At 42.0% G+C, this 27,534-nt stretch overlaps 1 protein-coding gene across 6 annotated transcripts in view; it reads right to left on the bottom strand.

Moving 5' to 3' along the window:
* VPS13C (vacuolar protein sorting 13 homolog C) overlaps positions 1 to 27,534 on the bottom strand; it is a 396,337-nt gene that overhangs the window by 216,099 nt on the left and 152,704 nt on the right. For all 6 annotated transcript variants that reach the window (XM_075857708.1, XM_075857702.1, XM_075857703.1 and 3 more), the window contains 3 exons: positions 21,193 to 21,310; positions 20,341 to 20,476; positions 5,326 to 5,416 (listed from right to left, as the gene is read on the bottom strand). In XM_075857708.1, the coding sequence (XP_075713823.1) occupies positions 5,326 to 5,416; positions 20,341 to 20,476; positions 21,193 to 21,310 (345 nt within the window). The remainder of the gene's footprint in view (positions 1 to 5,325; positions 5,417 to 20,340; positions 20,477 to 21,192; positions 21,311 to 27,534) is intronic.

Below are 27,534 nucleotides of genomic sequence, written 5' to 3'. Positions count from 1 at the left end.
GTTGTCGGCTGTATAAAACTGCTGTCACCCGCTGAGTATGGAGCGCGCTTAGCCTGTGAGCGTGCTCCATACTTCCCCTTAACCCTGATCACATACAGTTACATGATTGGAAGGGGTTAATGCAACTTTTTAAATGTTTTTATTAACATTTTTTACTTTTTAAGATACAGCTTCTATATATCCTGGATGCATAGAAGCTGTATCTTGCTCTGAAACCTGAATCTATAAGGTCAGTGGGAGTGTCTGCTTCGGTGACTGCGGGTCCTGCGTGTCTCTAACACGCAGGACTTGCTTTCACCGAAGTTGACTTATTGTCTCCTGATGCCCAATGTCTCTTGGCTTTAATAACTACACTACTGTATCAGCTTTCCAACCCAAAACAAGCCCAATCTTCTGTATCAAGTCAACGATCTATGTTGGAGGTGCAAGAGTAGGGCACTATGCTTCATATAGTGCCTTGAGAAATTATTCACCCCTTTGTTGTTTTTCTGCACTGCAAACTTAAAATTAACTTTTTGGGGGTTTGTACCATTTGGTTTACACGACATGCCTACAAATTTTGAAGTTGCTAATTTTTTTTATACCATGACATAAAAACAAGACAAAAAAAAAAAAAGGAGGGAACTTTAATGTGCATAAATATTTACCCGTTTGAAGTCAATACTTTATGGAGACACACATTTGCTGCAATTACAGATACAAGTCTCTCGGGTTATGTCTCTATTAGTTTGGCATATCGAGACACTGGGATTTTTACCAATTCTTTTAGGAAAAACTGCCCCAACTCCTTCATGTCAGATGGGTCGCGCTGATGTACAGCAGTCTACAAGTCATGCCACAGATTCTCTATTGGATCGAGGTCTGGGCTTTGACTAGGTGATTCCAAGACATACAAATGTTTCCCCTTAAACCATCCAGTTTAGTTTTAGCTGTATGTTTAGGCTCATTGTCCTGCTGGAAGGTGAACCTCCGTCCCAGTCTCAAATCTCTGGCAGACAAACAGGTTTTCCTGAAGAATTGCCCTATATTTACTACAATCCAACTTTCTACATTTCCCAATGACAGCTAAAAAGTTCGATTTTAGCCTCATCTGACCAGAGAACCTTCTTCCATGTGTTTGGGTAGTCTGCCACTTGGGGAAATAGAACTTTTCAGAACAGGTGTATTTGTACGGACATGTGACACTTTAGTTGAATAAGGTCCCCTTGTGGGAAATCAATTATGTGACTTCTGAAGTTAAAGGGATATTACCAAAATCATAAATTATCACCTATCCTATTTTCTGATGGTGAGAACAGGAGTCCTGAAACCCCAAGACCGTCCTCACTGCTCAACTGCAGAGAGTAGGACATTGAATGAAACAGCGGTTAAACATGCACTTGCTGGTTCATTCACGGTCTATGTGAATGATGGAAACAGCTGAGTACAACGCTCAGCTGTTACCATCATTCCCCTAGACCGTGAATGAACCAGCAAGTGCATGTTAAAAGCCTCTCCATTCAAGCTCCTCCTCACTGCGGGGAGTGCAGTGAGGAGGATATGGGGGTTTGGGACCCTTTTTCTCACAATCGGTGGGGGCCCCAGCGTTGAGACCCCCATCGATCATTAAATTATCACCTCTCCTGTGGATAGGTGATAATTTGTGATTTTGGGAATACCCCTTTAAATTGATTTGACCAGATACTATTTAGGGGTTTGATAGCAAAGGGAAATACATATGAACTCCTCACAACTTTTCAGGTTTTTTTAATTTTTTTAAATAAGGTATTTTTTCATTCCACTGTAACAATTTGGACTATGTAGTCAGGTCCATTACATAAAATCAAATGTAAAACCCATTTTAATTCCAGGTTTCAATGCAACAAAAAAAGAAAACCACCAAGGGGATGAATACTTTCACAGGAACTGTATTTGGTGGGGTTGTGAATTTTTTTCAAATATTTTTAATGCTCTCGGCTTATTGCTTAGCCACAGGAGGATCAATTAGCAACATCCCGCAGACTACAATGCTTTCCTTTATGTGAGTACTCGTACTATGACAAAGACAAATGACTGAGTACTGCCTCTACTCCTTAGACCAGAAAGTGGCAGTGGACATGCATATGGAGCCCTATCTGTCTGGCTATCCCTGCCTTGTATAGACTTTCAGTAGTATAATAGAGCTGTCACACGACTTTAAAAAGCACTCTTGAACCCCCCTCCATTTGTAAACTTGATTAGGTCAAAGGCAGTTCTAGTAATCCTCTAACTGGGTACTTTATTTTAACGTTAGCCACTGAGGTCCAGGATGCGGTTCAGTCACATGACCTGCACTCGGACCATCCAAATCCTACAGCGTCTGCCGTGTGGACCAGAGTTTAGTCACTCTATGCAAGTCTATGAGACTCACGTTGCGGCTCTCATAGACTAGCAGACAGATTGAATTCCGGTCCAGACAGCAGACAATATAGGATGCAGGGTGTCAGAGTGCGGGTCACATGACCGAGCGGCGGCCTAGAATAAATAAGAAAGATTTAAATAAATACAATTTTCCTATAATACATTCCGTTTAATACCTGAAATGCTTGAAAAGAGGGTCCATTACATAAATTTTCCCCTAATTATTATTATTTTTTTTTTTCTTTCCTCTTTTTTTCTCTAAAGCTAAAGATTGTAACTTTTTTTTTCTCTTGTGCCCTGTCTTTTTTCTTTTCTACGTTGACATGCTCTGACTAGTAATTTTTTTTTGCCACTTTTGTTTTGAGATTTACAAGTAGGCCCAGCTCATGGGGCTGTATGATACTGTAATCTATATTCTGCTAAATTATTCTATGTGCACTAAGTATGCTTCTACGTACCTTGTTTGTACTGTCTTTTTCTCTTTTCATTAAAAAATGATATGACTTCCAAAGATAAAAATAAAAAGTACAGCAAGAAAAAATATATATTTCCTATGCTTGACCCATCCATCTAATTGAACAGAAATTGCTGACCCTACAATCCAGGAAGTGCTAAGAAGCAAGATTCCAATACATGTCCAACCAGAACACACAAAAAAAACAACCCACAACACAGACTTTAAAGCCATCATTTCAAAAGAGGAAACAGTTCTCCTTTAGAAAGGTCAAACAAAATGTGTAAACCTTCGATGTGCAAAACTTTCCATATTCTCATTAAGGGTGTTGTAAGCATTGGCAGCTTTTCATGTATTCTCGGTAGGGATAAACAAGACAATAACCGGCTGTGAGTCATTTCTTTTAAACTGAACACGGAGATTAGTTAGGTTTACACCTCACGTTTCCATGACACTAATTTAGCTAGCTTTCTAACTTATTAGAAAGAGATCTTTAGTGTTAAAACCAATAGGTCCTCTTTAATTTAACCCCTTCCCCCTGCTGGCATTCTGGGCCCTAATGTCCAAGCCATTTTTTAGATTTTTCCATTGTCACATTCGAAGAGCTGTAACTTTTTTATTTTTGCGTCGGCATAGCTGTATAAGGTCTTGTTTTTTGCGGGACGACTTGCAGTTTTTATTGGTACCATTTGAGAGTAGATGCGACTTTTTGATCACTTTCTATCACATTTTTTTTAAGTCAGGATTAACAGAAAACAGCAATTTTTCCATTGTTTTTTATTTTATTTTTTACGGCGTTCACAGTGCGGGTTAAATAATGTAACAGCTTTATAGTCGGGGTCGTTACGGACGCGGCGATACCAAATATGTGTAACTTTTTTGCTTTATTGTAGTTTTTTTTAATAGTAAAGCATTTTGTAAGGGGAAAAGCTGGGTTTTTCATTTTTTTTTTTTCACTTTTTTTTTTAATTAACTTTATTAAACTTTTTTTACTTTTTTACTAGTCCCACTAGGGGACTTCCCTATCATCCGATGGCTATTATAATACACTGCAATACTTTTGTATTGCAGTGTATTACTGCCTGTCCGTTTAAAACGGACAGGCATCTGCTAGGTCATGCCTGCGGCATGATCTAGCAGGCATTCGCTGCAGGCAGACCTGGGGGTCTTTATTAGACCCCCGGCTGCCATAGAAGACACAGACACTCGGCGATTTTATCGCCGGGTGTCAGTGAGATGAGAGGGAGCTCCCTCCCTCTCTCCAAAACCATTCAGATGCGGTGCTCGCTATTGTGCACCGCATCTGAAGGGTTAAACAGGTGAGATCGATACTAATATCGATCTCACCCGGCAGAGCAGGGACGCTCCCAGCCCTCAGCTGCTTCTGGCAGCTGAGAGCAGGGAGATTTCACGGCTCCCTGCTCTGTTTACTTTATTCTAATGCAGCGACGTAGTTTGGCGGCGCTCTAGAATAAAGCCCACTAATGACCGCCGTAAAAAGACGTATCGGCGGTCATTAAGGGGTTAAAGCTTAACTCCTGGTGAATTTAAAAAAACAAAAACACATCATGTGATGACTGGAGTAATAACTATCTCTGACCACAATGTCATCTGTAGATTGTACTTTTTAGTACCTTTAAAGGCTCAAATTGTTTTTTCTGAGATCAGCTCCAGAAAGGGTGGACAATAGCTGCTATGATGGTCCGCCACATTCAGAAGCACTGCTCTCTGTCCCCACAGCCCAAAATTCTGTGCCTACTTCTGATAAAATAAAAAAGGGTCCTGATCAGTGTCCTGGGGGAGCTCCCCAAATTCTTCCAGCCCCCATACAGTGTACAATTATCTGCTCCTTTAGAAGACAAATACTAGAAGCCTGTCTACCATACTTGTCAATAGTCCCGATTTGTGGTATGTCGTGAATCAGACCACAAAAGACTGAGCAGTGATGATAACAAGCACTGGCGTGATATAATCGAATACTTTCTAGAAAATTATACTTTCAGCAAGCAAGTTGTGGTTTTTCACAAGCACAGAGTTTGTCTGAACAGTTACAGACAGTGCAATTGTCAAGTATAGGCGGAAAGATGCAGCTAATAAATGGAGAAATTAGGTATTTCTACAAAAGATATATTTCAAAGTTTGTTTTTGCAAACTACTAATTTATGGGAAAGAAACGTAAATAATATGTATGCATTAACAGATGTACTTTCATTTGGTGCTTACGGTTATCACTACCTTATTTAATTGTAAAATACTATAGCGGTTCCCCAAAATGCATCACATGAAATCATTGACTGTCTCATATTAAAATTAAAGTCTGCAAAGCGGTAGGAGTTGGAAGACCATGCAACATGTGTTAAAACTATAAGTGCCATTAAAAATCTTTAATATACTCACTCAAATTCCACGAATCTAAATATGAAAAAGGCACCTCTAATGTAGCTCAGCATGAGTTATAACATATATGAAAAGTGCATGTTAATTTTCCTCACCAGATGATTCTTCCTCCAAAAGTAATGATTTCTCAATCTCTCTTTTAAAGAGTTTTTCTGGTCTCCTTGTCAGAATTGAGACAGTCGGAATCTGAAAAAGTTGAACAGAAGGCATACAAGTTTTTTTTATTTCATACAGTAGAAAGGTGGGGTTTCTTGGGTCATTTATCTGGGGCTAAAATACCAGGGCAAAATACATGCTTAGACTTTTTTTTATAGACTAATACACAAGGCTACTCCATCAGAGCTCTCTTTAGTATTGAACTGTGCCGCAGAGTCAGCTGGACATGATCATTTTAAGCCTCTAAATGTAACCAAAGAAGGTTGCCATACACTGACCACAAACTAGAGGCATGTGAAAAAGTTATGTTTTTTAACATATATGGATATCAATATTTGATTTTCATTTAAACTTCATATAAAAAGAGATGTCATGTAAATTGAATAAAGAAGTTGGTTGTTAAAATATGTGACTTCGCCATACTCCAGGCCAATAAGGCCTCTAAAGCTTTAGAAAAAAACGGTTATAGATGCCTAGTAGTCTGAAATGGGATTTAAAGAGATTGCTAAACAATTGGACATCAAACATTTCATCGTCCAGATCCACCCGAGAGCAGAATACAAGATAACGAAAGAAGTCCCTAAGAACCCTACAATTTCCACACTGGATCTACAGGAAGTACTCACCATGTGTCTAAAAGGAGACTGCACAAATTAGATCCACATGTGAGGTATAGGTATGAATAGACTAAACTTTTGCTGCCCACAAAAAAATATCAGGACAAGGATAAAGTTTGGCCATGGACACCTTTGCAAACATGCTAGGGACAAACAAGTCACAGATAGAGTTATTTGGCCAGAGTACCAGAAGACATGCTTTGCAAAAATCAAAGGCAACATTTAAACCAGAAGAACCGATAGCAACTGTAAAGCATGGTGATGGAAATGTTTGAAACTGCGTTGCTAAATCAGGGCCCACACCGTTTTGTACCACAGGGTGCTTGAAGATAATTTTAGACCATCTGTTGTTAGATTGAGTCGAAGACACTCCCTATGTTCTCAAACTGGCCAGAACAGCTCATGTGACAAACTCAAGCCAATCTCAGAACAGTGGGTGTGTCTCAGACCTGTAGTCTAAGAAGCACTGAAGCCATTTTGGGCCAACACAAAGGGCACCCTAAAACGGTGAGTCCACAGCACAGAGGTAAAGCTGAAGGGCACCAGATAATATATCTCCATATACCCCATATTTATAATGTTGTTCTGAGACCGGAATGTCACTTAAACAACCAAGCATTTTTTTTCCGTCGCATTGAAAGAGCTATTACTTGATTATTTTTCTGTCGACATAGCTGTATGGAGACTTCTTTTTTTTTTTTTATGGGACAAGTTGTAGTTTTTAATGGCCCTAATTTGGAGTACATATAATTTATTAATCACATTATTTCTAGCAGTAATACCTTAGGGGATTACGTGATTCATTGACCAATGCTATGACTGGGTTTTGCTAACTGTACAGTGGATAAGATTAGAGGAGCACCAACAACCCCATATTAAATTTAATTTAATTGAACATTCACTGTTCTTGTATACAATTTTCTCGTACGGAAGGACATAATTTATCAGTTTACGCCGTTGGGCGATCATCGTTGTCCTATCAGCCATCCATGGCATAGCCACCGCCTACCTAGCCATGAAAAGTGCCTTACTAAGGAAGATCCTCTCATGTACTGACCATCCTTTCTCCGACATCAAGCCCAGTAAATCCAATTTTGGATCAAGTTGGACCTCTTTCTCCACCACTTCCGTTAATAAGCATATCACCTCATTCCAGAAGGCAGAAACCAGCTGGCACTGCCACGAGATGTACAAAATGCGCCCTTTCCTCACCACATCTATGACAACAAGAAGTACCCATCCTTCCCATGTGTTGTAATCTGATTGGTGTTAAATAACAGTGATGAATGAGATATAGTTACACCAATTTATTGTTAGCAGCTGGGGAAACTAATAAATGGGAACCCTGGGCCTCCTTCCAATCCTCGACAATGAGGGAATCAAATCCCCCCATTTAATTTCAGCAACAATAAGTTCCTGCCGTATTTTAGCATCCATCAAATGGGAATAGATAATAGAAACACATAAAAGGGCCACTAGAGGACATCAGGAGAACATGGTGGAGGCTGACGGGAACGGAGCAGTCACTGCATGATGAAGCTGCATACAGAATAATGCATCCATCTGAGGCACCATAAAGGACTCCCGAATCTCACCCACTGGCATAACAGAACTATCATCATTTGGTAATTGTGATACAAGACATAACTCTCTAGAGATCCAGTAAGACCTCCCAGGTAAAGGTAAGGAAAACTCGGATTATCCCAAAGCGGAACATCAGCCACCACTTCTGCGAAACTAGTGACAGATTTAGCCTGTTGCCATATCCTCTTCGTCAATGTGTGTAGAGGAAGCAGATGACATTGACTGTAATCATGCGGTTCGAACACCGGCCATAGGGTAGTCAAGCCCAAGACATGAGCTAAATGAAGTTCAGCATTTGATATCAAGGGGGGGGGGGGGACCCAAGTTACCAGATAGCGAAGCTGTCCAGCCAGATAGTACAAGAAAATATCCGGCAGCGCAACTCCAGCTCCATCCTTTTGAGCTTAAAGTTTGAGCTTAGATCTTCGCCCCCCACACACAAACAGAGTTTACCATCCTGAAAAAAGGTTTAGGTATAATCACATCTACATGTTCCAATATATACAGCATTTTGGGTAATATAATCATTTTCAAAAGATTTATCATACCTGACACAGATCGCGGCAAAAGTTTCCATGTCTGGAATTTGTCCCTAAGGTATTGTAGTAGAGGTGTGACATTCAAATCAATGGACCGAGTACTATCCCTAGCAATACAAATCCCCAAATACTTAAAATCGGACCACAAAATTCTGAATCCTAACCACAATTATCCCTACGGAGGGGCATCAAGAAAGATTTCTGCCAATTAATCAATAAACCAGAATATTTTCCAAAAGTGTCTATAATGGATATAGCTCTAGGAAGAGTAGCATTGGGATTAGCCATAAAAAGTGCCATGTCATCTGCGTACAGGCCTACGGGATCTTCCTGAAGACCTATTCTGATGCCTAAATATTCAGCGTCCTGTCTAATCCGGAGAGCAAGTGGTTCTATAGCAATTGCAAAGAGAAGTGGTGGAAGGGACACCCCTGCCTTGTGCCTTTATGGAGGCTGAAGGAAGGGGACAGGATCCCATTCTCTAACACCTGCGCCCTGGTAGACTGACACAACAGAGACAGCCACTTAATGAAACGGTCTCCAAAGCCAAATTTACGAAGCACCGCTAATAAGTAAGGCCATTCGACTGAGTCAAACGCCTTGGCCACGTCTAAGGAAGCCAAGGCCCAATCCTGCTGCTCCACCCAACCGATCTGCGACGCAACCTGAACCCGTCTTACATTCTCAGAAGTGGACTTACAGGGAATAAAACTACATTGGGCAGGGTGTATAACATCTGTTATCACTTTACACAAACGATTAGCTAGTAACTTAGTTCATATTTTATAGTCCACCGTTAACATGAATATCGGTCTGTAGGATCCACAACCATCAGGATTTTTTCATGGTTTTAACAAAACTACTATAGTTGCATCGCACATCAAATCCGGGAGAGCAGATTTCCGAAACATATACTCAAGGAGGGACAGCAGTTGAGGAGCTAGCAGCTCCCCATATTGTAAATAAACCTCAATTGGGATCCCAACTGGTCCAGATGCCTTTCCCTTGGACATTGATGCCATCCCCTCCAATATCTCTTCTAATGTAAACAGGGCTTCAAACATCTGTACATTATCAGGCGCCAACACGGGGAAAGACCTACCATCCAAATAGGACTCCAGCTCATCCAGTACGTATCCAACTCCAAAAGTATACAATTGACTATAAAACAATGCAAATTGGTTAGGAATAGCTTCTGGGGATGTGACTGAGCTATTATCCTCCCCCACTATGCAAAGTATAGGAGGAGATGCAGAATTGTTCCTAACCACTTGAGCAAGTAATTTACCAGATTGGTTTCCCAACTCAAACTGGGATTGTTTGATAGGACAATTTACGCGAGGATTTATCCTTCAGAACTTGAAGATATTGTCTGCCCATAATCTAACCATTCAGATCTATTAGATGGGGATGGATCTTGTACAAACCTCCCCTCAGCACGCACACATCTTCGTGCCAATTTCTCCTCCTGAAGGGCCGAGGAACGCTTTACATAAGAGATGGATGACCGAAAACAGCCCCCTCAGATAAGCCTTAAGAGTATCCCTCTATTTGAGAATGTGCATCGATAAATATTGACAATTGGTCAGGTATCCGGGAAGGTGTCTTTAAAGAGGCTCTGTCACCAGATTTTGCAGCCCCTATCTGCTATTGCAGCAGATAGGCGCTGCAATGTAGATTACAGTAACGTTTTTATTTTTAAAAACCGAGCATTTTTGGCCAAGTTATGACCATTTTTGTAGTTATGCAAATGAGGCTTGCAAAAGTCCAAGTGGGTGTTTTTAAAAGTAAAAGTCCAAGTGGGCGTGTATTATGTGCGTACATCGGGGCGTTTTTAATACTTTTACTAGCTGGGCGTTCTGAAGAGAAGTATCATCCACTTCTCTTCAGAACGCCCAGCTTCTGCCAGATCACGCTGTGACGTCACTCACCGGTCCTGCATCGTGTCAGACGAGCGAGGACACATCGGCACCAGAGGCTCCAGTTGATTCTGCGGTAGCATCAGCGTTTGCAGGTAAGTAGCAACATCGACTTACCTGCTAACGCCGACGCTCGTCTGACACGATGCAGGACCTGTGAGTGACGTCACAGCGTGATCTGGCAGAAGCTGGGCGTTCTGAAGAGAAGTGGATGATACTTCTCTTCAGAACGCCCAGCTAGTAAAAGTATTAAAAACGCCCCGATGTACGCACATAATACACGCCCACTTGGACTTTTACTTTTAAACACACCCACTTGGACTTTTGCAAGCCTCATTTGCATAACTACAAAAATGGTCATAACTTGGCCAAAAATGCTCGTTTTAAAAAAAATAAAAACGTTACTGTAATCTACATTGCAGCGCCTATCTGCTGCAATAGCAGATAGGGGTTGCAAAATCTGGTGACAGAGCCTCTTTAAGCCAGCGTTCAACAAATTCCCCAGGGCGTTGCCTCTCTGCTTTCTCAGCGAGACCTACAATCCTAAGATTGTTGCACCTCAACCTATTTTCCAGGTCATCCGCTTTCTGGCGCCACGAATCAACCTTCCTATGCAGATCTTGTATATCGGCTGGCATGCTTTCCGTACGATCTTCCAGAGAGGATACACTGCCCTCTGCCTCAGTCACCTGCAGCTAGCCCACATCAACCCTCACCTAGTCAATCTTAGAGGTAAGTGAGGTCCTGTTGTTCAATATGGCCGTAAGAAGTTGCTCCGACGCCTCTTGTAACGTCATCTCTTTTCCAGAGGAGGCAGGTACAGGGTGCTCCACCACAGCCTGAGCAGCGGCTGATGACTGAAAAAGCACTCCCGCCAGCGCCATCTTGGTTCGTCACGCGGTCATAGGATTTGAGTTTTTCCGCCGCTTCTGATGCTTTAGTCAGTCCCATCCTTTGCTTGGGAGATTTCCTTCCCCTCCTACACAGGTGGTATGGAATCTTGGCAGGATTTATAGTCTCGGGATATAATAAAGCAGGATGCCGGCTGGAGCTGCAGCCAGACACGTCCTCTCACATCAGCAGTTGACCACACCCCTACTTTTACTTTTTTATTTGTCACACTATGGGACTCTACTAAGCGATCATTTATTTGCTTTTATAATACACTGCAATACTTCTGTATTGCAGTGTGTTATGCCTGTCAGTGTAAAACGAACAGTCATTCTATTAGGCCCTCACTGGAGGTAGACCTGGAGGCCGCCATTAGGCCTCCGACTGCCATAAAAACCATCGGCACCCTGCGAACGCATCATGGGTGTGCTGATAGGGTGAGAGAGCCCCCAGATCTGCCTTCACACTGCTCATTCGACGAAAAAATAAAAAAAGTTATGGCTCTCAGAATGCGGTGAAACAAAACAATTTTTTTTAAACAAATATATATATATTTTTTTAAAGTAGTAAAATATATAAAAAAAACACCTATAGAAATTTTATATCACCGTAATCGGATTGAGCCACAGAATAAAGTTAAGTTGACAATTTTTCTGAAATCTATTGACGGAAAAATAAGAAAGTTATGGCTCTTGGAAGGCAGGGAGTGAAAAACGAAAAAGCAAAAACTGTCTCAGTCCCCAAAGGGGTTAAGGGGCGGGATCAATCCGAATTTAGACCTTGTCCGCTGGACCAGGTGCCTGGCTGTCTTTTAAACAGCCCGACACCCGCTCTAGCCAAAACTGAACACGTGTCAGGCTTCTGTCACTGCGTCGCCTTTTCACAGCGCCGTGGCATAAGTACCCTTAACCGCCATGAAAAGGCATATGAGCAGTCTATAGGAAATCAAACTTAGTGGACCTCTGCTTCTCAACCTAATGGCGCCTTATCAACCAGAGAATGGAGATGACTAACCTCAGTGGTCCAAGTCCAAATTAAATATGTATCTCAATTTATCTTTCATTTGTCTCATTAACCCAGCAAAACCAAAAAGTAAGCACAAAATAAATTAAGTTACTAAACCAGATATTGCTGCATATGTAGCATATGATCACGTCTGTTTAATTTGGAACTCTAGCTGCACTTACCAAAACTGGTGGGCACCTAACAGCTTGAGAAACAGTGAGTATGTTCCCAAATATTTATTTTTTGTTTAAAAAAAAAAAATAAAATTTAGAAAGAACCTCTACGGACAGTTTTACCGACATGTAAAATGTAGACGTATGAGGTTTGTATGAACTTGTCCTATCTAACAGTTTTTTGGAAAGGACATTTTATTTGCATAAGGGGTCTGCTCGAGTAAGTGTTATAGACGCAAAGTTTAATTCTCGTGCAATTTTTGCTTATTATCACTGGTGGATGCAAAGTTGCGTGAAGGTAGTTGTGCATATAAATTAAGTGGAATTTTTCTCCAAAAAAATGCGGTGTGCTTTCGTAAAAACGTCAATTTTGGTTACATAGTAGATATTTTGGGTGTGCACTGTATATTTTTATCACATTTGCAGATGAAGGTCAAATGTTGCATGGCCTCTGTTTCACTGTTTTTGAGACATCAAGCTCTTGTTGATGTAGACATTTGTGGTATATATAAACTTTGCACAACTTGGTCTATTATTTTTACATTAGTTGTGTGTATTAGTCTCTTCTTGGATTTTAGTTTAACTGGTTGCCGACACAGGACGAGTATGCTCATCCTCAGCGGCGAGCACTTCGCGCATTAGGACGAGCATACTCGTCTTGTGTGACAGCTGTCCCTGCGCGCGTCTGTGCGTGCGATGGAGAGCGGGGCAACGGCTGTAATACACAGCCACGGCCCCGCTCTGACAGCGGAGAGGAGTGAAACATCTTCTCTCCGCTGTTAATCCTTTGAACGCCGCGATGAAAGCAGATCGCAGCGTTCAAAGAGGGGGGGACTGCACATTGATCGCGTGACAGAAAATAACTGTGACGTGATCAAAGCCCACAACTCGTATGGCCAGACAGCACAGGGTCCATTGAAGGACCCCAGCGCTGTCTGAACATATTTCCTGTTAGGGCATACTGAGGTATGCCCTAACTGCCTGTGTACAATCAGTAACAGGCTAATGTACTGGCATATAGATCTATGCCAGTACATTACAAAATAAAAATCAAAATGATAAATCCCTTTACGGGATTAAAAATAAAAGTTAAATGAATGTAAAAAAAAATTAATGATGAATAAATAAAAAGTAAAAAAAATACACAGAAACACACATTTTTTATAATAAATAAACTTTTTATAATATAAGTTCCAAAACAGGAAATAGACATATTTGGTATCGCCACGACTGTAACAACCTGTACAACAAATGTATAACATATGATGATGGGTGTATGGTGTAAAAAAATAAATATTAAAACTGCAGCAGAACTGCTTTCTTTCTGCATTTTCGCCCAAATAAAAATTTATAAAAATTAAACGATAATGTATTTGTACCAAAAAATGGTACCCACATAAAGTACTCGTCCCTGCAAAAAAAAAAAGGCAATTACGTCGTAAAAAAAAATAAAAGAGTTATGAGCGTCGGGGTGCAAAGAGGGGAAATGTAAAAAAATTGCTCTGTCCTCAAGGCCAAAATTGGCCGTGTCCTTAAGGGGTTAAGGTGGAACTGTCATTTTCAGCAATATAAAGGGTGTAGGGGTACACTCAATTTAAACATGCATAGTCCTCGGCTTTTATACCAGGTTTTTGGTAACTTCAGTTCTGGTGGATTTGTAAAGATATTTTCAAGTAGACATAGACATAAGTGACATGCAGGAAACTGCACATTTTGAACTTTTATTTTATGTTCAGATTTTTAGCCACAAACATGAATTTGTATGCATTTTTACAAAAAAACTACAATATGATGCAAAATTGAATGACGACGCCGGTGTGTATGAAGTGCTGAGTAGCATTTTGACAATGTGAATAGTGTCTACTTTCAGAAAATATGTATGGGAGTTTAGTTTTCTAATTCTGATTTTATTTGTACATAACAAAAGAAAAAAAAAAAAAAAAAAAAAAGTGAAAATTGGCCCAGCTACCCGAGGTGCAAAATGTCCAAAAACCCCTGGCAGTGAGAGAATAAAACAGCACTTAATTTTTTTTGCACCTACACATATATCACTCTAATTGTCTGTCTTTTTACAAGCATATCTACACTTTTTTTTGTTGCATATGTGGTACACACAGGTATGGCCAATTTGCCCTTTCTGGATATGGATCCTCCATTATCTGCACATGTGCTATTAATGCGCCCTCTTGGATTCTGTGTTATAGGGTCTCTCGGAGGTCTCTGTGTCTAAGACCCATTTGTTTGGTGAAACTTAGTTACAGAGCTAAATAGAAGATAACAGTGAGGCTGTATAATACTAATTTAAAACAAATGTACTCATTTATACTGGACTGTCTAAATTTGTCTGTGTGGTCGCCACCTCCGTACTCCCGAAAGAAGCTGTGGGGCAAAACGTGAGTCAGAGTATGAGGTGGAGGCTTGTTTTATTATGGCCCTCACATTTTCATGTGTACCATTAACAATGTATGTGTTAGGAAAACGCCTTTTCCCTTAAGATCACCATGACTACTGTTCTAGCTTCTGGGCGGTTCTTGTTTTACTTTGAGCCTCTCTCTTTCTCTGTCCTTCTGCCTATCAGGTGTAGTGTAAGTATTTATATCTGGCTTCCTCCACCTGTTCTTTGCTTGTGATTCTCCTCAATGCATGTGTTTTGATCAAGCTACTTAACTACACCCTTTACCTCTGACTTCTGGACTTCTTGGAAATTTATCTCGGCGTGTATTTGTATAACTCTTTGTTTACCGATTTTGATTATCTGCTCCCGGCTGGTTCTGACCTCTACTTAACCGGATATCCCTTTGATTACGGTTTTGGACGTTCTGTTTACCCTCTGGCTGTCTGGTTCCTGTTCAGGTTTGCCTGCATTGCACCTCTTATCCAACACTGAATGCTGCTAAGACAACTTGGGTTCTATGCAGAAAAAACCATCCTGCCTGGCGGTCGGCTCCGGCGACAACCTTAGACTCTGTCGATCAGAGTTGTGACAGATTTGAGGTTGCGGATTTATTTGCACACTTTCTCCTGGCAGTCTCCAGCAGCCTTTGGGAAATTGCTCAACTTGCAATTCCATAACACTATGTTCCTTATGTTTGACTTAATGGGCAACTAAACTTCCCAAAAACTTTTGACAAGGCAGAAGTTTTAAAAGGTGGGCATGCACGGGGAACCCCGCCAATTGCTAAATCGAAGCGGCATTATAGCTCGGGCGAGCGCTGCTCCATGGAAAGCAGAGCCGGCGATGTACAGACTCAGACTTTCTATTTAGTCTGTACACCGCTCAGAAACTAGGCGGGACAGAGCTCATCCGAGCGCTTCTACTGCTTCATTTTAGCAATCGGTGTGTGTCTAAGTGCTCGGGCCCCCACCGATCAAAACATCTGACATGTTACTATGACATGTCAAAAGTTTTTTAAAAGTTTAGTTACCCTATAATTGTTTACGGGTTCCCAGGATTGTTCTTTATTATACTTACCATCACTACAATTGCGCTGTTTTATCTGTTATTAATAATGGGCTTTGCGCCTGTGTGTGCTACTAAATAAAGATTACGATTTTTGGATGATATCGTGATTATGGTTACGGTCGCTATAAGGGGATTGTAGGTTTACATTGTATTATGTACCTTCATAGCAATTTTGATTTGGGGACTTTGTTTTGTAGGTGTATTAAGAGCGCTATGTCTCCAAGACTTCCATATTAAGTATAAGAGTTTTTATGAAAAATTCTCCTATTCTTTATAGTAGGGGCAGTACAGCAAAAGATTCCATACTGAATACAACATTGCGCTCTGTCTCCATTGGCAGGATGTTATACGAAATGGGTTATTCTGCTGTATCTTTGAAACAAAGAAGAAACCGTTACATGCAAGACTATTTAGTAGTTCTGTTAGATGAAGGTACAATTCAACAGTGTCTACCTTCTGTCTGTATAATTGAAATCATATCATGGTCTCAAACCTTTCGAGAAAGAAATCTTACATAAAAAATAGGCCTATTGGCTAATAGAGACATTCAAGAACCATTTTAAAGAGGATCGGACACTAGTTTACATAGTTACATAGTTAGTACGGCTGAAAAAAGACACATGTCCATCAAGTTCAACCAAGGGAAGGGAAAAGGGAAGGAAAAATTTCTACACATAGGAGCTAATATTTTTTTGTTCTAGGAAATTATCTAACCCTTTTTTAAAGCCATCTACTGTCCCTGCTGTGACCAGCTCCTGCGGTAGGCTATTCCATAAATTCACCGTTCTTACTGTAAAGAAGCCTCGTCGCCTCTGCAGCTTGAACCTTTTTTTCTCCAGACGGAGGGAGTGCCCCCTTGTTTTTTGAGCGGGTTTTACAAGGAACAGGATATCACCATATTTTTTGTATGTGCCATTAATATATTTATATAAGTTAATCATGTCCCCCCTTAGTCGTCTTTTTTCAAGGCTAAATAGGTTTAATTCTTTCAATCTTTCCTCACAACTTAAATTCTCCATGCCCCTTATTAGCTTCGTTGCTCTTCTTTGTATTTTTTCCAACTCCAGGGCATCCTTTCTATGAACTGGAGCCCAGAACTGAACTGCATATTCTAGATGAGGCCTCACTAATGCTTTGTAAAGTGGAATTATTACATCCCTGTCCCGCGAGTCCATGCCTCTTTTAATACACGACAATATCCTGCTGGCCTTTGAAGCAGCTGATTGACACTGCATGCTGTTATTGAGTTTATGATTTACAAGTACACCCAGATCCTTCTCAACAAGTGAATCCGCCAGTGTAGCGCCCCCTAGGACATATGATGCATGAAGGTTGTTGGTACCCAGATGCATAACTTTACATTTATCTACATTAAACTTCATCTGCCAAGTGGACGCCCAAACACTTCGTTTGTTTAAATCTGCCTGTAATTCATGAACATCTTCCATAGTCTGAACTATATTACATAGCTTGGTGTCATCTGCAAAAATAGAAATAGTGCTATTAATCCCTTCCTCTATATCATTAATAAATAAGTTGAATAATAGTGGTCCCAGCACTGAACCCTGGGGTACACCACTTATAACCGGTGACCATTCAGAGAAGGAATCATTGACCACAACTCTCTGGATACGGTCCTTGAGCCAATTCTCAATCCAATTACAAACTATATTTTCTAAACCTATAGTCCTTAATTTACCCATTAGGCGTCTATGGGGGACAGTGTCAAATGCCTTTGCAAAGTCCAAAAACACTAAATCCACAGCGGCCCCTCTGTCTAGACTTCTGCTCACCTCTTCATAAAAACAGATTAGGTTAGTTTGACAACTTCTGTCCTTAGTAAAACCGTGCTGGCTGTCACTTATGCTATTTATTGTCACATAATCCTGTATATAGTCCCTCAATAGCCCCTCAAACATTTTCCCCACGATGGATGTTAAGCTTACTGGTCTATAATTACCCGGGGAAGACCTAGAGCCCTTTTTGAAAATAGGCACCACATTTGCCCTGCGCCAGTCCCTTGGCACTATACCAGTCACTAGAGATTCTCTGAATATTATGAAAAGGGGGACAGAAATAACTGAACTAAGCTCTTTAAGAATTCTAGGGTGTAACCCATCTGGTCCCGGGGCCTTGTGCACATTTATTTTATTTAATTTAGCTTGGACCATCTCTACATTCATCCAATTCAGTAGATCAACTGATATATTAACAGCACTGGCACCGGCTACATCAGCTGCTCTTTCTTCTGTTGTATATACAGAGCTAAAGAACCCATTTAGTAACTCTGCCTTCTCTTGATCCCCTGTGATCAAGTCCCCATTACCATTATCTAGGGGTCCTACATGTTCAGACCTTGGCTTTTTTGCATTTATATGCTTGAAGAATTTTTTAGGATTTGTTTTACTATCCTTGGCCACCTGCCTTTCATTTTGTATTTTTGCTAATTTTATTACATTTTTACAGATTTTATTAAGCTCTTTATATTTTACAAAGGCTACAGCTGTACCCTCAGATTTGTATTTTTTAAATGCCCTTTTTTTGTCATGTATTGCCCCTTTCACAGAAGGTGTAAGCCATGTGGGGTTTAATTTGAGTCGTTTATACTTATTACCTGTAGGAATAAATTTTGCACTATAATTACCCAAAGTAGATTTGAAAATCTCCCATTTATCATTTGTTCCATTATTTGACATTAGTTCTTCCCAGTCTATATCCTGAATTGCAGCCCTCATCCTGGGGAAATTGGCTTTCTTAAAATTAAATGTTTTTGCCCTCCCAGCCTGCGTTTGTTTTTTACAGTATAGGTAAAATGTAACTATATTGTGATCACTGTTACCGAGGTTTTCACGAACATTGACATTCCCAACAAGATCTGCATTATTAGAAATGACCAGATCCAACAGAGCTTCACCTCTAGTCGGGTCTTCCACAAACTGGCCCATAAAATTTTCCTGCAACAGGTTGAGGAAATGTCTCCCCTTTGCAGTTGAAGCCGAACCATGACACCAATTAATATCCCGGAAATTAAAATCTCCCATTATCACTACAGTACCCGCCTGTGCAGCCCGCTCCATCTGTTTATATAGCTGACCTTCCATCTCCTCAGTTATATTGGGGGGGTCTATAGATTACACCAAAAGTAATTTTTTCAGTGTTTACCTCCCTTTCTAGTTCCACCCACAAGGTTTCAACCTCCTCACAGTCTTCACCCACTATTGTCTCTTTCACACTCGCCTTCATATCACTTCTCACATACAGACATACACCACCACCTTTCCTATTTGTCCTGTCTTTACGAAAAAGTGTAAAACCCTGTAGATTTACAGCCCAGTCATGTGAAGAGTCCAGCCATGTTTCAGCAACACCAACTATATCTATATTTTCTTCCAGTATCAAGGCCTCCAGCTCCCCCATTTTGCTTGCTAGACTTCTGGCATTTGTGAACATACACTTTAACTTGCCTGTCAGTTTTTCACTTTTATTATCAGAAATGTGATTTGACATTAATCGGTCATTTTTATTTACACTGATGTTTTGTAACGAAAGGATCTCCTTATCTTGTTGTCTAGTCCTCTCCCCACATTCTGTTTCTCCCCCCACCAATATAGTCTGACCCCTCTCTAACCTGGCTACCCCTTTTTTTTCTACATTGACCTCCCTCCTCAGCCCTAGTTTAAATACTCCGCCACCCCAGCTAGAATTCTCTCCCCCAGCACAGCGGACCCCCTTCCATTTAGGTGCAAATCATCTGCAGAATACAGTTTGTACCCCAATGAAAAGTCAGCCCAGTGCTCTAGGAACCCAAATCCTTCTCCTCTACACCAAGACTTCAGCCATGCATTTAACTCCCTAAGCTCCCGCTGTCTTTCCTGTAATGCCTAATCTCCTAGCTAATCTAATAGGCGCTGTCACACTGATAAGTCTAGTGAAAATTGTGTCCCAAAACGTTTCTTTTAAAAGTTATGAACTTTTTTTCTAAATATGCAAGTGAGGCTATACTAGACAAGTGGGTGTCAACATTAGCAATTCTCCTGAGGTGGAGGTACCTGACAGCCTCTGACGCTGTCCTATCAGCACGGAGCTGCTTCACACACAGTGTAAAAGACTGAGTCTGGAGGGAAGGGGGATCACTTAAAATCACCAAATCTCGGGCTGTGGACCACCTAGAACAGTGGTGACATATGAAATATGAGACTCTAATCTTTCAAATGGCACCAGGATCGCAGTTTCAGCTGTGAAACAACCGGATGTATCACCAGTTGAAAACACAGTCCGGAATTAGAAGCTATATACTATATGATCACGATGTGTTGCTGGGCAGGAAAGGGGTAGAAGCTGCTGATTGGACAGCGTCATACAGAAAACATTACACCGCCCAGAGTGAAAAGAACGAGTAACCTCCCATTTGGCAAGTATAGCCAAATAAGCATATTCAGAAAAATGCACATAACTTTGCAAATAATAAACTTTTTGGGAAAAAAATTACACTGTAGTTATCAGCGTCATAGCACCTATTACATTAGTTAGGAGATAGGGAATTAATAAACTAGTGACAGATCCTCTTAAACCACAGAAACCAAGCATTGTAAGCGTCAAGTCATCACTACTTTGGCTGCAGAGTTCAAAATTGTGAGTGGCACTGTGGTGACTGACATTGCTTTCACACCGCCTGCTAAATAAAATGTAAGAACAACTGTAAAATCATGCAAACACTAACAGAAGCCTCATAAGAGCATGTCTAGAACATAGAGAACACTTACCCTTTTCTCCTTTGTAGTTGGGGTACCGGTCTGAGACTGGGGAAGGGGAATACTATTAACCAATTCAAACACTCCTTGGATTTTATAGTCCGAGATCTTCAGACGCAGCAATGGCAACTCTCCAGACACCTTAAACCTACAGACACAGGAGAAGAGCCTCAACAATCTACTGTAACAGACGCATGTCTGCTGAGAAAACTGATTTTGAGCTAAACAAGACCATGATGTGACTGCTTTTTTAATTAAAAACAACCCCTGTCCAAATGCCCTACAGGGGGTCCCTCTATTAGCCAGAATGGAGAGTTACTCTATAAGAGCAGCACTTGCTCTGGTGGACCTAGTCCGCCCTAGCATTACATGATCAGCCAGTCTTTTGAAAGGCCTCCATGTAATGCTACATTTGCCTTGCATGAGCGACTTGACTCGGCTTCCCCCAACAATAACAGTGGATTGGGGGAGATTTAGAGAAGCCAGATCTGATGCGACCAACCGATCCCTGAGTCAGCTTCATTTTAAAAAGGCAACCCCTGTACCAATGTGATGTTTGGTCTTCGTACATGACCAATGTTACTTCTTTTGTAACCATTATGAAGAAGCAACTGTTCTAAGCTTCTTATTCGTTTATCTATTGTAAAAATTCCATAAAATACTTTAAAAGTGAAAACGCAAACCCCTTTACACATACATGTACTGAGGTGCACATAGTAAAACATGGAGGTTGATTTTCTCACGTGTGAAAATATATTAATGTAACAGTTATTCAAAAGGACAATTTGAATGAGTAAAAAAAGATATCTTAAAAAAGAGCAAATTGTTTTCACTGTAATGAAAATCATGACAGATGTTCCTTACCTAGGCATTCGGCTGTCTCGCTCTACCATGGCCTTTGAAAGTTCCACCTCAATATCTAGAGGCTGCAAAATGTGGAGAGGGGAAGAGTTCATCCCTCGAGCAGTCTTCCAGTCTTGGCCTGTAAAAGAAAATAGGAATGACCAAGTTAACATGGCTAATAAAAATGAGGTCTACTACCTGCATGCTATTTTAAAAGGGTTGTCTAGCATTAGAAAAAAAAAATCTGCCTTTCCAAAAAAAAAAAAAAAAAAAAAAAAGTGCCACCTGCCCATGGGCTGTCTCTGGTATTGCAGCTCATCTTTATTTACTTGAATGGGGATGAAGTTACAATACCAGACTCAGACCATGGAAAGACATGGCTATGTTTAAATAAAATAAAAGAATAAATGTTTAAAAAAAAACAACTTTCTTTTCTAATCCTGGACAATCTTTTTTACATTAGCTGATATTGAAGGGGTACTGTTTTCTTTTATTGAGGAAAAGCAATACAAAACATGAAATCCCCAGTGAAATGGCAACAGGCGGCAAAAGAAAGCAAAAAACACGTCACAGTATATGTTAAGTATCATAAGGCATCCCCTAAACTAACAGTTTTACGTAAGAGAATAAATGCAAAAAGAAAATAGAAGACAGACAAGGGAACAATTAGGCAGGGAAGAAAGGGGAAAAAGTTTGACCTGATCAATCAAGATACACTTAAGGCCCTTTTACACCGGCCAACGATTAGGTGAACGAACCCTCGTACTAACACTCGTTCGATCATTCCCCTGTGTACACAGGACAGTGATAAGACAAACAAGCAAATGCTTTTTTAATGGTGGATCACATCTTTTATACGGCCAAAAATATGGTCGCTTATAGGCAGCACATCTCCAAGTGTAAACAGGGGATGTACTGTCAACAAGAGGCAAATGTATTAACTATCCTTCATCCTCTTACATGCCGAGCATTGTAAATGGAGTCAGGAAACAAAGAGAGCAAAGCTATTTCAAGCAAATGTGAAGTTTGAGAATATGTCAGCTTTTTATATAGCATAAAAATTGCTCTCCAGAGGGGTTGAGGAATTGGGCCACTCCCCCAGATTTGTTCCATTGTGGCCAGCTCAGAGATGAATGCCAGCAATTCTGAGAGAGGGGGCAGGAAAGAAAATCTATGGAAATTATCTGGATCTGGCTAGGATCTTAACCTCTCAACGACCACCGATGCACCTTTTATGATGACCATTAGGGCCATGTATTTACAGTGCTGCAGAAGAAGTCCTGCACAGGTGTCCAATGCCACCCTAGAGCGGTTTATTGGCGGTCTAATATCTAAGCTCTTGCTCTAACGGCCGGGATTGGAGAAATCCCGAATCTTGGCCGTTTAAACTTTGATCGACTCGGTCAAGCGACTGGAGACCACTGTGCCGTCACTGGGACCTAGCAAAAAACCCAGTTTGGCCATGCTATGTGTTGCCCTAAGAACGTCTGTGTCATAGAGGCACAGACCATAATGTATTAGCATACAGATGTATACTAATATATTAGGAGTTTAAAATAAACATGTAAAATAGTAATCCCTTAATGGGAATAAAAAAATATATAATAAAAAATCTTTAAAAAAAAGTCCCACAAAAATCAATTCCAAAAAAATTAGATTATTTCGTATAACACAATTTCTTGCACAGGATATATAAAAGCTACACATATTAGGTACCATACGACCATACAAACCTGTGGAATTAATTTAATAGGTTATTTAGTGTGAAACGTGAATGCTTTTTTCTATATTTGCACCAAAAATTAAGGTAATTTATAGGTTTCCCCCAAACAGCGCTATACAATAAAAATTTTCCTGTATAAAACAAGGCCTCATACAGCCACATCAATGAAAAAAAACACAAAAAGCGCTTGCTGACTGCTGAAATGCAGCTAGGCAAAAAACTATCCATTCCCTCATAACTTATTGAAAAAAAATTAAAATCTAGGATACGTGATCGAGAGGAGGTATCTAACCAGAACATGGAACTGATCGGTATAAGAGCTTTGTGGCACAGGACAATATTGGAGAGATGCCTACTCCCCTGTAGTCTATGGTGTATGAATTGCCTGTCGCAATCTAAAAACTATTCTCGATTTTCTTATTTTTTTGCTAAACAAGCTAAAAGAATACCAAGACACATTATGGAATTGCATGCAAAGCAATTCCTGAAAATATTCAGATTATCAGAATGGTCCCTTAGGTGCTGTGCCACTCTCACTTGTAACGGAAACAGCTGAGTAGAGTTGCCCGGTTAACTCCCATAGAAGCAAATGAACAGAAATGGGCACATGCATAGACAACTGCGGTCGCCTCACCAGATAGGACAGTTCTGTAGATAGGTGCGGGTCGCAGAGGTGGGATCCACATCTATCAGACAGTTATGGAATATCCTATGGATATGCCATAAACATCTAAGAATTGTCCCTTTTTTTAAAGGGCTTTTCCCATTTTAATCAGTACATGCAATTCCCTTACATAAAATAATGTGCCCCATACTTTTACACAAAGGGGTTTCTAGTCATTATATTTTTACATGATTCTAAATATCATCATTTTATAACCATATATATTTTTATATCACCCAACCATGGTAGGTGTCAGAATCAGGTCCCTCAGGGCTTGAAGGGCCCATGGTGATCTAGCTAATGTTAGCATAATAAACCATTTTTACACTCGTCAAGCCTAGTGCTTGTGTAGACAGAGGGCCCACTGACACGTGCCCACGGCCCACATTGTGTCCAATCCTATATGCAAGGACATTATATATAGTGCTTCCCACAGGTGACCCTGCACCTGAGCTGCACTAGTAATGCACATATATAGTATATCCAGACTAATGACACCACTACTAATATCCAGAAGAAAAAATTTGGGGAAATACCACTCTGTAGTAACAACACTACCAATGACTGGGAACATGATAGGCTGCAAGTGACTCCAACTTCTAACCAGTCCAAGGAAAGCATCGCACGTGGCAATGGTCACACAGCACCTCAGTCCCCTGTATTACTGCCCACCTCTACCCATCTGGCCTCCAGGCACCGACCGAACATCATCCTCTGCTCTCCTGCTCTCCTCCTCCCCCCGCCTTTCTCATCCTCCCGGCAACCTTTCACACCTGCTGGTTGCTTCTCAAACAGTATTGTTTTCTTCCTCTTCATCAGCCTTGCTGTCCTCCGATGTACCTGGGTGGGAGTGACGGGAAGAGCCGGCTCCTTTTCTACACATCCCGTTCCGATCACTGCACGGTGTCAGACACCACAACCTCCACCTTACAGCCCATCCTGCTGTCGCCTCCCCTAGGTCCTGATATTACCCCTTCCTTCATTTCTTTAGCTTGTGCTTTAAGGATATGATTTTCATGTTATTGTCCTGAGCCTCCTAACCAGGCACACAACCCACTGATTCCCGTGGTAATGCCAAGGATAAAGTTTCCACAGACTCGGTGGGCATAGCCAGGCTTTGGCACCACCGTACTGTGAGCTAAGAGAGCCTGTGCAGGGAAAGGTATGCCAGGGACACACTATTGAATGAACTTAACATTAGAAGCAGTGGTGTAACTACTACTGCTACATGGCCCACGGCATGAGGGGGCCCGGGCCGCTATGGCTGTTAGACGGCGTCGCCACTGAACACTACGACAGAGCAGGGAGGTATATACAGGGGGGCTGCATGGCGCTATCTACAGGGAGGGGGCTGTATGGCGCTATCTACAGGGAGGGGGCTGTATGGCGCTATCTACAGGGAGGGGGCTGTATGGCGCTATCTACAGGGAGGGGGCTGTATGGCGCTATCTACAGGGAGGGGGCTGTATGGCGCTATCTACAGGGAGGGGGCTGCATGGCACCATCTACAGGGAGGGGGCTGCATGGCACCATCTACAGGGAGGGGCCTGCATGGCACCATCTACAGGGAGGGGCCTGCATGGCACCATCTACAGGGAGGGGCCTGCATGGCACCATCTACAGGGAGGGGCCTGTATGGCACCATCTACAGGGAGGGGCCTGTATGGCACCATCTACAGGGAGGGGCCTGTATGGCACCATCTACAGGGAGGGGCCTGTATGGCACCATCTACAGGGAGGGGCCTGTATGGCACTATCTACAGGGAGGGGGCTGTATGGCACTATCTACAAGGAGGGGGCTGTATGGCGCTATCTACAGGGAGGGGGCTGTATGGCACTATCTACAGGGAGGGGGCTGTATGGCACTATCTACAGGGGGGCTGTATGGCGCTATCTACCAGGGGGGCGCTGTATGGCGCTATCTACCAGGGGGGCGCTGTATGGCGCTATCTACCAGGGGGGCGCTGTATGGCGCTATCTACCAGGGGGGCGCTGTATGGCGCTATCTACCAGGGGGGCGCTGTATGGCGCTATCTACCAGGGGGCGCTGTATGGCGCTATCTACCAGGGGGCGCTGTATGGCGCCATCTACCAGGGGGCGCTGTATGGCGCCATCTACCAGGGGGCGCTGTGTGGCAGAATTTACAGGGAGGCACTATCTTCAAGCGGAGTTGTGTGTCACCCAGGGGAGGGGGTGGCCCAGTCAAAAGTTTGCTATGGGGCCCAGTCTTTCCTAGTTACGCCCCTGATTAGAAGGCTAAGAGATTGGTCAAATAATTTATAAAATTTAGTAGTAAAGCTGTCAGGACCTGGGCTTTCGCCATTCTTCAGATCCTTGATGACCATCCTCAACTTTTCAGCAGTAAAGTTCTCCTCTAAGGAGAGTACGAATAAGGGCGGATTTACACGAGCGTGTGTGTTTTTGCGCACGCAAAAAACGCAGCGTTTTGCATGCGCAAAAGGCACTTAACCGCTCCGTGAGTCATCACATAGGATGCGCGGCTGCATGATTTTCGCACAGCTGCCATCATTAGGACACTGTTTGGATGTTTGTAAACAGAAAAGCACGTGGTGCTTTTCTGTTTGCAAACATAATTTTGACTGCTGTTGCGCGAATCACGCGCGTCCCACGGAAGTGCTTCCGTGTGGTGCGCGTGATTTTCACGCACTCATTGACTTCAATGGGTGCGTGATGCGCGAAAAACGCAGGAATATAGGACCTGTCGTGAGTTTTACGCAGCGGACTCACGCTGCGCAAAAATCACTGACAGTCTGCACTGCCCCATAGACTAGCATAGATCCGTGCAACACGCGTGAAAATCACGCGCGTTGCACGGACGTATTACACGTTCGTGTAAATCAACCCTAAAACAGTTATAGAATGTAGCAGATGGAACCCAACATATTCCTCAATACAATTGATCACTTGGGAAGCTAAATACATTTTTAAAAACTTTGTATGTTATACAAACTACTATATTTTCTGAATTCTTCAAAAATATCAGGGTGGAGTGCAAGTTAGGCTTCGTTCACATCTGCGTCAGGGCTCCGTTCCGGCATTCCATCAGAGCTTTCTGTCACAACAGAACCCTGACTGACACAAATGGAAACCATAGTTTTCTGTTTGAAGCACCATTGAGTTCAATGGTAACGGATCCGGTGCAAATGGTTTCTGATTGGCTCCATTGTGCAAGGGTTCTGTTTTGACGCAACACACTCTAGTGCCTCCCATTTACCAGGAGGGCTAGTAAGCGGTCTTTCATCAAACAAGATAAAGTCCGTAATCGCTGAAGAGATATCTGCTGGGTAGACTACATCAGTAAGCAAAATATAATTCTATCTCCACTGTCCTATGGATAACACCCTACTTTAGGGTGAAGACAATGAAACCATGTGGGATAATATAAACTTTGGAATTAAAAACATTGGTGGCGCTAAAAAAAAGCATCCGGTAAAAGAGCAAGTGGCACCCTCTTCTTATGTAAATATTGTATTTGGTTCCGCTTTTCCGTCTTCAAGTCCAGGGCATTGAAAGAACTGATTTAGCGCTGTGTCCCCTTCGCAGTTAATCCCTGGCCACCAGCTGTGCACCTCGCCTGAAGACCGCGCCACCTCCCCTGAAGACCGCGCCACCTCCCCTGAAGACCGCGCCACCTCCCCTGAAGACCGCGCCACCTCCCCTGAAGACCGCGCCACTTCCCCTGAAGACCGCGCCACTTCCCCTGAAGACCGCGCCACTTCCCCTGAAGACCGCGCCACTTCCCCTGTATGTATCAGCTTCCCCTGTAAATAGCACCACTGTAGCTCCCTATAGGAGCAGAATCCATCTGGCCAGGGATTTCGCTCCTAGAGGGTGCCCCTGATGTCTCTGTCCATAAATGGATAGTGACGCCACGCACTTCTCCAGAGAGCTACTGGGTAATCCGCTCCTGGAGGGAGCTTAGGTAGCACTATCTGCAGGCGGTTGTGCGCTATC

This window comes from Rhinoderma darwinii, chromosome 3 (genome assembly GCF_050947455.1).
Source record: "Rhinoderma darwinii isolate aRhiDar2 chromosome 3, aRhiDar2.hap1, whole genome shotgun sequence".
In the NCBI taxonomy this organism is placed as follows: Eukaryota; Metazoa; Chordata; class Amphibia; order Anura; family Rhinodermatidae; genus Rhinoderma; species Rhinoderma darwinii.
The sequence above is the reverse complement of the archived record's forward strand: the minus strand, read 5'-3'. Positions and strand labels throughout refer to the sequence as shown.